Source organism: Alternaria arbusti (assembly GCF_024043155.1).
Source record: "Alternaria arbusti strain BMP 1465 chromosome Unknown scaffold_4, whole genome shotgun sequence".
NCBI classification, from domain to species: Eukaryota; Fungi; Ascomycota; class Dothideomycetes; order Pleosporales; family Pleosporaceae; genus Alternaria; species Alternaria arbusti.
The window spans coordinates 2,288,649-2,300,907 of NW_026249944.1; the positions used below are offsets into that span (position 1 = coordinate 2,288,649).

The 12,259-nt window shown below is 51.7% G+C and overlaps 6 protein-coding genes across 6 annotated transcripts; 2 read left to right on the forward strand and 4 right to left on the reverse strand.

The window, feature by feature from the left end:
- Positions 1–297: 297 nt before the first annotated feature.
- On the forward strand, positions 298–822 carry J4E86_004402 (uncharacterized protein; the record flags this gene model as incomplete). The annotated part of the gene is made up of 1 exon (XM_051444944.1): positions 298–822. One exon carries the CDS (start codon positions 298–300, stop codon positions 820–822), a length of 525 nt encoding a protein of 174 aa, XP_051304569.1.
- Positions 823–1,006: 184 nt separating this feature from the next.
- J4E86_004403 (uncharacterized protein) lies at positions 1,007–1,921 on the reverse strand (the record flags this gene model as incomplete). Its single annotated transcript, XM_051444945.1, has 1 exon — positions 1,007–1,921. One exon carries the CDS (start codon positions 1,919–1,921, stop codon positions 1,007–1,009), a length of 915 nt encoding a protein of 304 aa, XP_051304570.1.
- A 4,651-nt stretch (positions 1,922–6,572) lies between these two features.
- J4E86_004404 (uncharacterized protein) lies at positions 6,573–7,760 on the reverse strand (the record flags this gene model as incomplete). The annotated part of the gene is made up of 3 exons (XM_051444946.1): positions 6,573–7,225; positions 7,279–7,521; positions 7,571–7,760. The coding sequence occupies 3 exons, from the start codon at positions 7,758–7,760 to the stop codon at positions 6,573–6,575; spliced, it is 1,086 nt and encodes a 361-aa protein (XP_051304571.1).
- A 560-nt stretch (positions 7,761–8,320) lies between these two features.
- On the reverse strand, positions 8,321–9,746 carry J4E86_004405 (uncharacterized protein; the record flags this gene model as incomplete). The annotated part of the gene is made up of 3 exons (XM_051444947.1): positions 8,321–9,169; positions 9,232–9,501; positions 9,663–9,746. 3 exons carry the CDS (start codon positions 9,744–9,746, stop codon positions 8,321–8,323), a joined length of 1,203 nt encoding a protein of 400 aa, XP_051304572.1.
- A 356-nt stretch (positions 9,747–10,102) lies between these two features.
- J4E86_004406 (uncharacterized protein) lies at positions 10,103–10,411 on the reverse strand (the record flags this gene model as incomplete). The annotated part of the gene is made up of 2 exons (XM_051444948.1): positions 10,103–10,273; positions 10,322–10,411. The coding sequence occupies 2 exons, from the start codon at positions 10,409–10,411 to the stop codon at positions 10,103–10,105; spliced, it is 261 nt and encodes an 86-aa protein (XP_051304573.1).
- Positions 10,412–10,859: 448 nt separating this feature from the next.
- Positions 10,860–11,858, forward strand: J4E86_004407 (uncharacterized protein; the record flags this gene model as incomplete). The annotated part of the gene is made up of 1 exon (XM_051444949.1): positions 10,860–11,858. One exon carries the CDS (start codon positions 10,860–10,862, stop codon positions 11,856–11,858), a length of 999 nt encoding a protein of 332 aa, XP_051304574.1.
- Positions 11,859–12,259: the final 401 nt, after the last annotated feature.

The window sequence follows — 12,259 nt, forward strand, 5'->3', positions numbered from 1 at the left end:
TACCAGCCTTGGCGGGAGGCTATGTAGGTAGCAACCTCGTATTCGGTTGCTCAGCCATGTGAGGTGGTTTAGTTGGAGGCAGTGAGGAAGATCGTGGGAATAAGTTCATTCTACTATTGATGACCGGATATATAACCAAGCGAGGACGCTATTGCTTGGTGGTGGTGTTATAGCTGTCAGACACGTCTTATCTGCATCCATAAGCAGCAAACTCTCCAAGAACATACACAATACGCAATACACGACACCACGACTACTCCACTTCAACCAACACCAACAACGACAACGACAACAAACATGACAGAAACAACCCCCAAAACAAACGACTACTACGCCCCACCCTACTCCACCCCCGACACACCCCCAACCTACCCCTCCACCACAGACACAGCCTCCCCACCAACCTACACAACCGTTGCCCGCGCCCTAACCACCCTCTCCACCGGCGACCCCAACGAAACAATCCCCGTCCCCATGATCACGCGCACCCTAGCCTTTTCCCTCCACAACTACAACCCGTTCTCCCGCAAACAAGGCGAAGTACGTCAATCAATTATAATCCGGCAAATGAAGCGCTCCTACTACAATGCACATTACGTCAAAGACGCCGAGGGGAACTTTGTGGGAACAGGAAACCCGGCGCCGGATCTGGGATTGGTTTTCGTGCCCGGGAAGAGCAGTAGTGAGGATATGCTTAAGCAGGCGAATGAGGTTGCGCTGGAGGTGCAGAGACGGAGGGGGAGGGGGATTGGGAAATACGGGATGCCGCAGGATGATCCGAGTAGTGCTATGATGGGGATTGCGCCGCCTGGGGGTATGTGAAAGGGGATATGGTTGTTCTGAGTTTGGGTAGTTGGATGGGAATGGGAATGGGCAAATTGGGTGGAGTTTGGAGTTTGTCATTTGATACTGTGTCGATATAACGACTTCGTCAACACATGTTAGAATTTCAGGAGAATTAAAAACAGCATAGACTATCCTCATCCCTTCTCATTGTCTTCCACATCTAATAGTAGCCTTTGTCATCCCACGGACTCCTCCTCTTAGCCCACTCCTCAATCGGCGTCAGCTTGACTCCCAGCTCTTCCACCACAGGCTTCATATCAACATTGAACGGTTCATCTTCTGCCTCGTTGTAATACGTATACGCCTTGAACATCTGACTAACAATCGTGTCCGTATCCAAACCACGCCCCTGCATCGCCTTGCCAATCTTATCGCAAAAGTCTGTAACAGTCTGGTTCTCATAACTCAGCTGCTTGTCCCAGGCTCTCGATAGCTTCTCGGTTAGTTGGGAAAGAACAACGGTTTCAGCACCGCCGATAAGGATGTCGCGACCAGCAAGCTCAGGATGCTCCATAGCGGCCATCATGATCTGCGCAACATCGTGGTGACAGATCCACGACACGCGCAGGTCGGGCTTGTGGCAGTAAACGACGGTGTTGCGGTCGCGGATCGGAGGTAAAGCCCAGCCTTCGAGGAGATTGTCGAGATAAACCACGGGCTCAATGCTGATGGTCGGTACAGACTCCCTCAACAGCCTCCTCATCTCCCTTCTGTCCTCTTGAGCTACGATGTCTTGAGATTCTTTCGGTACCGGCATACTCGTGTTGAACAGAATCAACGGAACGTTGGCCTTCTTTGCGGCTTCCCCGATGTACTTGGCTGCCGCAATGATGGGCTCGGATTGGTTGAACGAGGTACTCGGGAGGTTGAGAAAGACCCTGTCCGCGCCTTGGAGTACTCTTGCGATGGCATCATGGTCGGTAAAGTCTGCGGCAAATGTCTCCACGTCCTTTCCGTCTACCAAAACGGGATTCGGGTTGCGGCTCACGGCGACGACAGAGTGGCCTGCTCGGGCGAGGGCGTGGACTTGATGACGCCCCTGGACGCCCGATGCACCAAAGACGATGACGCGCATTTTGGCGGTTTTATGTTGCACTTTTTGGATTCGTAGGTTCTGGACGTATGTCGAAGCTGGTATATTTGTAGTACCTAGGTACGCGCCTGCGCCAGGGTCGTTTCAACTACCATGTTTGGCGGTAGTTGGGTGGGTTGCAAGTGCGGAGATTCGTGGGTCGCTCGGCCGCTGGCGAACCGGGAGCGTATCCGGGAAAGTTTACCCGCAACGGTCGCTTAGATGTCTGGAGGTATGACGCCTGTTGAACCCCAGATTGTCTTGAGCCCTGATGCGAAGTTTGGCTGTAGATTTCGCTGGACGATCCCGATATCGGATCGGAGAGTCATCCTGTGAGTTCGGAGGTCCGACGACTTGTAGCCTACAATCTGGGTGTTTTATCCCGATGTTAGTTTAACTCGATTTGCGAGAACGACGACGGGACCGTCTCTCGAGAAATATGACAGGATAGGATACATTTTCTTAGATGTTTATGGTAGCTGGGCGTCGATGGAGGAATTCAAGCAAGCTACGTATACAGCACGACACAGTCTCTATGAGCTTCCATCCTGAGGTCATTCACTACAACTCGGGGAGATAGATATGACGAAGTCCGATTCGAAGCATGGGGTTTTTAGCGTGAGTGTAAGAGTACCAAAGACTGGACAGAATATCAGTACCCTGCCGTTGGTCTAGACTGGCACGGCTGGATCTAGGCGTACTTCGGAAGCGGGATCCGCTTCTCGGATGGGGCATCGGAACGATGGATCTGGGCGACGGGAATAATGGATAAGACGGGAACAATGAATGGCTCAAAATATGTTATCCGGTTGAACGGACACATTGATGCAAAGCGTAAAGTAGATCATGCAGGTGGTATGTTGACAGCGGGAAGTTGGATACAGGATTACTTTTTACGCCGAGCGGCAAACCGGCAAGTCTACATGGATGTGACTAGAATTATACAGATACATGGACTATAAAGAGAGACTGAGAACCACTTGCATGTGTGGCTGATATGAGAGCAGGTTGAGAAAGCGGTGCGACATACTGCTTGCAGAGGCTCATGATACCTGTGCTTATCGTGAAGCGATACTGGCGATGTATGCAGTTTCAACAAAAAATCAACCAAGGTCGAAGTATACACTGCTGGCACTGTCTCAAGTTGTGTAGTGTCGGCGATGCGTCCAGACTAAGAGCGGCTTCCTTTCGGCTGGTAGTGTGCCGCATTATTAATGCCGCTTCTGGTATCAGGGTCAACCCTGAGAGGGCTACGATACTCTCTATTACGCCGTGGTGAATGCTTCAGAAGACTCTACCCGACGTCCACTGGAGTTATCTCGCAGGTTCGGCATACATGGATCCGCCGGCATCTTCGGCTGCAGCCTCACGATGGTCGCTCTCGATAACCACTATTTACTCCGCAGATTGTTGGTGCTGCGGGACGCGATGCGGAGGAAGGGCTAGCTTGGTGTACCCGTGGACCCGTTGGGAACTCGAATCGCTTCTTTATCGATTCGAGATGACGGGCCGCCACTACAAAAAGTAAATTCAGCGACTTTTGGGAGAAACCGCTCCTTCAAGGACAGCATAGTTGCGTGTATCGGATAGACCAGGAACTCATCACTGGTGCTTCTAGCTATCGAGCCGTCCCGGAAGAGTGGATTACTCACCAGCCTTGCCCGTTTCTTGGCTTTAGGGCTGGCATGGTGTCGGAGGCGGCGGAGACAGACTGCAGAAATGCGAGTTGATATTCTGCATATGCGACGCGATCTTCTCTTCTACTGGCATGATGCTTGCAATCAACCCCCAACAGCCTATGAGAAGTGTCATCGGATATCGGAACAGATCGTCGATCGGTCCACCCTTGAGAATGACGTCGAATATGCATCGCAACGAAGAGTCCAGCTCCATACTCTTAGATCAGAGCATTCGCCGAGAGCTAAAATGCCGATATGGCACGCAGCTGATCCCGCGGAGAAGCTTCTTGTTCAGGACGGAATCTTTACTTGGGTCTGAGTCGGCGCCAATGCTCATAGTGGTAGGGCCTTGAGGTGCAAAAGAAACGAGCTTGCGATTGAGCAGATCTGGGACGGAAGAACGATTGAACGAGTGGGTTCACGATGTACAAATACATAGGAAATGGAGTCTCAGAGCACCTGCTACCCACTATTTCTGGAGCCGAGTTTGAGGCAAAATACCAGAAAGAGGGTTGCGGGTGACGAAGGCCAGCGGTAGCGCGATTCCAAGGTTGGCGACTGGCGTTAGCGACGGCACGTCGTGCAACGTCGAAGGGCTAGGAGACAACTAGCGCAGAAGGCCCACACGTACCTGATCGAGGGATACCACTACTGCTGGTTAAGAACGAGCCCCCATGAACAGCTCTGGAGGTTCACCGACGTCATGCCGATGGCTCGGCTTCCCCCGCCGCATCACGAGCGTGCCGTTCCCTCCGTCTCACCTCGTCGCGACTGCCCTCATCCGACAGACCAGCATTATTAGCTACCAGAGCGCGTTGACAGCTGCTGCGCAGGTTGCGGCAATGCGCATTTCCCTGCAGCAGCATGCAATGTGCTTGGCTCGTAGGTGGTCGCGGTACATGTCGCCGCGTAGCAGCTCATTCAATCATGTCGCGTGGATCCTCCCCGGGCATGTTTTCCGCACCGTCATGGCCTCTTCGACAATCTACAGCACCGTGCAATTGCGTACCCGTACCACGCGTTCGTTCAGCGCGCCGACCAGGATTTTCTCGCTTGGAGGATAAGTTGGCCATGGTCCTGCTTTCCACGGTTGCGAATGGCGCCTACCATGGATCGACGTTTAAATCTTCACTTCCCATGACAAACAAACTACCTGCATCATCACACTCTCAACACGTCCAGCTTCACCACTTCTAGTCTATTCAGATATCTCCGTTATTCACCAAATCATTGTGTCGTCTCCAAAAGGGTCCATTGCACACAATCGGCACGAAATCTGGCAAAGCGTGGTAGCGAGTTACTTCAAACCACATATCCTCACAGGCAAATACCGTTAACAATGAGCTTAGTTCTCATACCTTCTAATCAACATCATTCTTACATGTCGGACGACAATTCTCCAATGATACCGGGGCAGCCAGGGTACCCAGTGTACCAACCGAATCAAGGGCAGCCAGAAGAAACACCAGCGCCCGGTAGCTATGGATCTTTTACGCACATATCGCCCACAAGTACATCATTCCCACAACACGCACGATACCAGTATATGGGCAATTTTCCGCCGCCCATGTCTCAATCCACGAACTCGCAGGCGTTTGTTTCGGGCGCAAGCGTTAACTTAAACGTAGCACCGACTGCGAACACCTTTTTCGGCGCCCAGGGCGGCTCAGCATTTACTCCTTCCAATCAGTCAGCAAACTCGATCTCTACTCCAACTATCTCCCCATCGCAAACTCAATTCGATTCCACCGATGCGTCCCAATTCTACGAAGGCGACAACGACGACGATGCCAAAGGAAGACACGACAGTTTATACCCTAAGGACGAAGAAGCATCCCCAAATACCACAGCAACACCGTCAACAAAGAGGCGTAGATCCGAGTACGCCGAACCAGGCTCAGCGCGAGCTATCTATCTCGAAAAGAACCGCAAAGCCGCCAGCAAGTGTCGAAGCAAACAGAAAATGGAGCAGGAAGCGCTAGTTGAGAGAGCGCGGGATTCGGAGCGCAGTAACCGCATACTGAAGGCGGAAGTACACATGCTACAGACTGAATTACGAGAGCTGAAGGAGTACGCCGGTCGACATGCCAATTGTCGGGACCCACGGATAGCCATCTATTTACAGAGATTGGCTGACCGTTTGGCTTCGCAAATGGGCCATCCACAACCACAGTTGTGAACATAGAGTCGCGCAAAAGTTTTCCGTTCAGCGACAGAACCTTTTTCTCGCTCCTCGTGAAGTTGGTCTTCTATCGGCGCGAAGGCGGACACACCTCGGAGGTCCACCGTGCTCCTCCAAAAATGCATCACCACGAATCGCATTCCAGCTCTCGGAACTTTTCTGGATCCTGTATTGTAATTGCGAGGGTAGAAATTTCGCTTTCCAGCCGGCTATCAGTAATCACAAAGTTCGGTGGTCGGCCATCACCACCGTCCTGAGTAGAAGGGCTGGGATGTGTTAAAAAAACAAGAGAAGGAACTGGAGTCGTGGCTTTCTACAGGCCCCATTCCAGAATGAAGTCAGGGTACAATTACAGTCATAGCGGAAGCATACCCTTTCTCTGGAGTGCGAGGAGGAAACAAATACCAACATGAAGGGGTGGAATCTTTCATCGGCTGCATTGCATTAAGCATGTAGATGAAATTACGGATGTTACTTTCATGTCTCTGAGGTGACCTGTTCCTACGCACTGATGCTATCTAATCGAACGTAACTTCCTAGTGAAGTCGGAAATTCTGATTCCCAAACTGAAATGACGTCATTGCCATGCACATGACACTTGCTACCGATGCATCTCGCTCAAGCTTCCTCTTTGGAAAATCTCGGTATTCCGCGCCCCTTTCCGTAGGGGACGTACTGGCGCACAGCTTGTCGCCTACTTCTTGCGGGAACGTCATCAGTTCCTATGCTCTAGTCGCTAGATTCAGATAAAGTCCTCCTCTTGGTGTCATAATCGATAGATTCACCCCTGCTCTCAACGCCCAGAGGCATGCCTGCTACTAGAACGTCTCGATCCAGTCCTGCCATGGCTCCTCGAATCCCTCCTGCCACCAGTCCTCACACCATTCTTAGCCTCCCGATGTCCCATCATATGCTCTTCGTCCGCGTTCGTCGACAGATCGCGAGAATGTTGAAGTTCCATAGGCGAAGCGCTTCGCAGTCTCTTCTGGTGTGCGTCCGTGACCTGACTTGGATGGGTCCAGTTGAAAGCAACCATGACAAAGAACATCAGCAGTGCATCGAAGATGTACAGGTACACTTCGTGACTGAGGAGATATCCTGCGTTTCCTCCGAGGTATTCCACGACACGGAAGATGCTTCGAACCATGATGAGCGCGCTTGCGAAATATAAGTTGAATAGGTGGCGCTTCCAGGGTAGTTCGTCAAGATTGGCTCGGGATACGGTGGTCCAGGTTTGTACGATCTCATGAGATTGTCGAGACTTGAAGCACGAGAAGGGGCTGTAGCGCCTCTTTAGCGGAAGGTCTCTGGAGACACGGTAGTGGAAGACCGCGGAGACGACGATGAAAAAGCCAAAAAAGAGCAGTTGGACGAATAGACCACCGATGATGATCTTTTCACCGGTATGCAGGGCGTCTAGCGTGCCCATTGCTTGGATGCCACCGCCTATACTAATATTTAGCCATAGTCCCGGAAGCTGCGTCAAAGTGGTAACGTACCTGCGGCTTGCAACATAAAGCTGAACACATCTCCTGCTACGAACGTCTTCGTAAGCCACTTGTGGCTAATTAGCGAGTAGCGCTCTCCGTCGACTAAGAGGATTATCCGACCCAGTATGATGTAGATGGAGGCTGCGAATAGTGCCGGGGCAAGTAAGATGAGCAGCGACTGCATAATGAAGGGACCGAGTGCCCAGACATCGTCGTGTGAGAGGTAGCGTCCGATGTAACCTATGACCTCGACTGCATCATGTCAGCAACATCATCGCGAAGACTGGCTATGCAATCTTACATAGACCTCCAATCACTAGTGGTGCGAAGTACCACGTCTTTCTTCTGATGAATTGGAAGATGTGCAAAAAGGTGGTAAGACCGAATGCGACGACGAAGATGATTGCCGCTATCCGGTTTGGGATGTATCGGTATAGAACGTAGGCGGTTGGGTCGTCAAGCGCTGGGCGGTATGGTTCCGTGTCGGACATGTTGAGTCGAGTTGAAGACGAACGCAGGTAATGCGTCCTTGAATGCAGGTGTGATCATTCTCGAAGTGGGCTTCTCGAACATTTTAACAACAATTTCGTATCGCTCCTCGGTCAAGCCCGTCAAGCTAAGGATGCGTTCGCGTCCTGGCTGTACGGAATACGTGATGCGAAATACGCTGCCAAGAGCGCTTGCCGAGCCGAGACGTTTTTTTGCGGGCCCCGTATCGGCCGTATGGCTTCTGCCGCACTAGTGGGTTGATTTGGGGGTTAAATCGTGCGGCACCCCGTCCAATACGGCGTATCAACAACTGCAGTGCCTCGTTGAGATTGTGCGAATTGCACAGCCTCTCGCGAGCTTCGCAAGCTCCGCCATTTATTTGGTCCCAGATTGTTGATCAATGCGAAAAGACTTCGCCAAAACAACCCACGACTTTAGGATGCGCCAAGAGGTGGTTTGCCAAAGCACAAGGACACCCGGTCAGGTTCACTCCCCGCGATAGGAGATAACGAGTTATTGGCTGCGACAACAAAATGGATACAACTCGGTGTAACTCAGATCCTCACGAGGCTGTCGGAGTGGTCGTTGCGCTCCCGGCTTGAGCATGAATGATCTGTTGCGGCCAGTCGAGCCATTTTAGAAGATCTGGTGTCGCTGCTAGCAAATGTTCGCAGGCAGCAAGAAGCCATTGGGGCCACTTTACCACCCACCATACCGGGCGACATTGGGCCAGCATTGCTGCAAAATGGGTTGTAATGATGCATGTCACAGGGTTGTGAGCTGCGAGGAGATCGAAGAAATGGGTCTCCAACCTCGCAGGCCAAAGAAAGAGAAGGGAGTACTCGTCGCGATCGGGTGATATGTGCCGGAACCGGAGCCAGGTCGCGTTGAGTGCGTCGATAGCTGTAGCGCAGGCCTCCTTGTCCTGACTGTCTAGTAGGAGTTCCGTAAGTTCCTTCAGTCGAAGAATCTCTTGAGGATTCTCCTCCCTTGCGAGCGTGTCCAACGCATCTAGCGCTTCAGGAGACGCCATATCTGTCATATGAGCAAACACCGAGCTGTCTTTGATTTGGTCCCAGTGAGGTATCACCACAACCTTGATGCCTTGCAATAACATGAAGCAGTGGTGGAGAGCGCGAATGGGATCCTCGGGGCGTTCAAGCTGCGCCGAACCGAAGTTGTACGTCAAGATTATCGAAGACAGCATGAACATCGGAATTGCCAGCTCAACGTTCGGCGTCTCCAGATTCTTTCGGTAAGTGTCCAAGGCTCGGCTGATGTGGGAATCTGCCTGGAGCAAAAGGCTCTGCCGCTCGTTGGGCGGAAGCAAGGATGCTTGATGGACTGCCGAAAGGGCGAGAAAACCACGAAGAAGGAAAGGATAGTCGAAGCCTAGTTCAATGAACTCATTCTGCAGAGCGAAACAGTCAGTTCAACAATTCCACATAGTCTATCGGAGTGGACGAGCCTTACCTGCCAGACGACACTTCTAGTTGCAGGATTTGGATGCAGAGACTTGGCGCACGCTTTTGTCCAATGATGCAGCAAACGGAGGTCTGCGAGCGGAAGCTCGGAACTTGCGGGACTTGTTTCGGGACTTTCAGCATGATGTGTATCCACAAACGGAGAAGAAACGCCTGGACTGTGTTGTGGGGAGCCCGAGTAGCTATCCGGTATTGCAGGGAAATGGCAATGGATATCCAGGCGAACACAGTTCCCACAGCGCGGGCGCGCTTCATTGCACTGTACGACATGGTAAGCGACGACACGGATCACTGCAGAAGAGCCATAGCTTCGGATCCTCATAGCACTTGAGCACTATCCGCCGGATAGGTACAGAAAATCGCACAGCACGCGGTGATTGGCTGGTGAAGACGGAAGCTGGATCGAAGGTGAACACCTACTTTAGTATGTCTCTGCTTGCATTGGAAGCATCCTTTTCGCGACTTGGTGTGCGTCTTGCGCTTTGCGACGCGCTGTTCCGGCATAGTGGCGACAGCGAGATGGGTATATGAGTGCAATTGAGATGTACGATGCAGGTGATTTGGGCTGGGCGGCGGAAGATCTTCGGTTATGTAAGCCGCTAGCGAGCGACTGGCGTGGGCATTTCCCCGCGAATGTCCGTTTGGCCCCTTGCTTTCATTTCAGCTTGCTGAGGCACAGCACCAAACACCTGCTTTATGCCTTCCATCACCGAATCAAGACGCGAGAGAATCAGAATGAGAAGAAAATGACGTTGTCAAATATCGGTTGTAGACTCCAATACGCCGGACTCCGAGAGACAAACCCCATCCCTGTTCGTGGAGCGTCACATTTCGCGCCGGCTTAGCTACAAGACACAACATCAGTTCCAGTTCCTGAACTCCGCCTGCGCGTCGGCGTTGCGCCACCCGGTGTTCTCCCTGCTTGCTTCCTCCAGGGCAGTTGGCTTCCTTGTTGATTGAGCGCCTGCTGGCGACGACTTCCTTGGTTGGTTAAGACGCTTATCCAGGGCCGCCTGCTGGTTTGCGCGCATCTTTGAGCTTGTCAGCATTGCGTGTATGGTCGAACACTAAGACCATACCTCAGCTTGGAGCTGTGCGCGCTCTTCCTCGCTAAGCTGCGGCTCTGGAGGTCGCTGCGATGCTGATGGCTGAGACTGTTCTTGACCCATGATCAGGTTGGAGGACACGTGATGTAAGGATGGTAAGATGGGCTTCTTTGAAGTCGATGTAGACTCTAAACGAGACTGTATTGTCTGTTGTTATATGCTGATTGCATAGCAAGCTTAGGCCACCTACTGTACGGCACGGTCGTCCCGTTAGGCAACAACACCAATGGCACAGCCACACCCTGACACTCATTTCCACAGCCTTGTGGTCGACGTACAATTTGCCTGAAACACATCTGTTTAGGCTGTGCAACTGGTGGGGAAGTTGCCGTTGTAGGTATTACAACGCAAAGTCATGTATGGATACAGCGTTTCTCAACCATGGTACTGGTTTGAGTCAAACGTGCTCTATATTTGAATATTTCACCGCATCTATTCCGATGCTAAACTACACCATAATATACAGTTGCGATCAGACCGATACCAACACTAATTCTGGAATACCTTTATTATGTCAAACACCAACAACCCCTACCGCTGCATCGGCAAGGGGTTTTGCGGCAGCGTCTGGGCTGCTGAAGATGGCACGAATCTTGCCATTAAACGCGAAGATGGAGGACCCGGACGATCTGTCACTAACGACTACAATATGCATCTGCAAATCATTCAGAGCGCAAACGAGCATCGACCTTCAATGCCTCTGGCCATACCACAGTGTCAGTCGTTAATATACTCGAACAATATGTGGTGGGTTGAGAATCTCCACCGCTTCCCTGCCGGCTTCACCGAGTGCAGAGCGCTTATATCAGAACGCATTCCTAAGATACCTCGATCTATCAGCGACAAGATCGTAGACCTGTTCTGCGCAGGCAACACGTCACTCTCGGCCTTTGTGAAAGGGAACGAAGATGACGACTGTTGTCTTATCCGTCCCTATTTGGGGCGACGAAGAGAGCGCGAAGCAACAAACACGTCGCGCTTCCAGCGCTTCAGCCTGCGAAATGTTCCTTTACACATCAACCAGATGGAAGACCTCGGCCTCGATTACGTCGCATATGCGCGAACTATGGCAGACGCACTTGCCATGATGCACTGGGGCGCCAAAGTTGATGCCAATGACGTCGAGTTCGTACTTGCACCTCCGCGAGCCTCATCAACACGAACATCATTCCCATCACACTATCTCGGCAAGCACGTCATATGGATTCTAGACTTTGACTGTGTGAGGCACATGTCCATGGACGAAGCTGGGCTGAAGCAGGCGTGCGCTGCGTTTATGAGGAATGACCCTTTCTACCCACGACCGGACGGCACTGAGACTGCTGACGGAGCGTTATGGTGGTTCTTTAGGCAGAGGTTTCTAGAGACTAGTGCGGAAATATTAGGAGATGGGAGCCCGCATGCAGGCCTACCACGGAGGCTGATGGAACTGATTGAGGAGGAAGGCTGTAGGCGACGGAAGAAGAAAGAGGAGCTACAGGGGCGGGATTCAGATACGGAGCAGGACTAGAACGAATTGGGATGTGTTCGCCAGGAGCATCTACCCAACAATGTTCTTCCTCGAATAATTGAGATATTTCACGCGAAGCTGTTAGGTAGCTTCAATAAAACATCGGGTGCTATCTCTTCTTTAGGATGTCAACAACGTGTCGGCATGCGTACCTTGTTCTACGCCACCTATGCATGCATGAACCAGTATTCGGCCTACATTCCTTCCTAAATGGCATACCATCATAATATTCTTCGTGAAGCATACAACAATCGTGGATGTGTTTGAACATTATTTGCTCTTCGAGAGCTATCTCTGTCAATCGTCGAAATCGCAGGTTGATGCTCCAGTGGCTTTCCACCAAAAGAGGTAGTTCGATCAGAGGATAAAGGAATGCAAAAAAGCAAAGCGTTGGTTTCAAC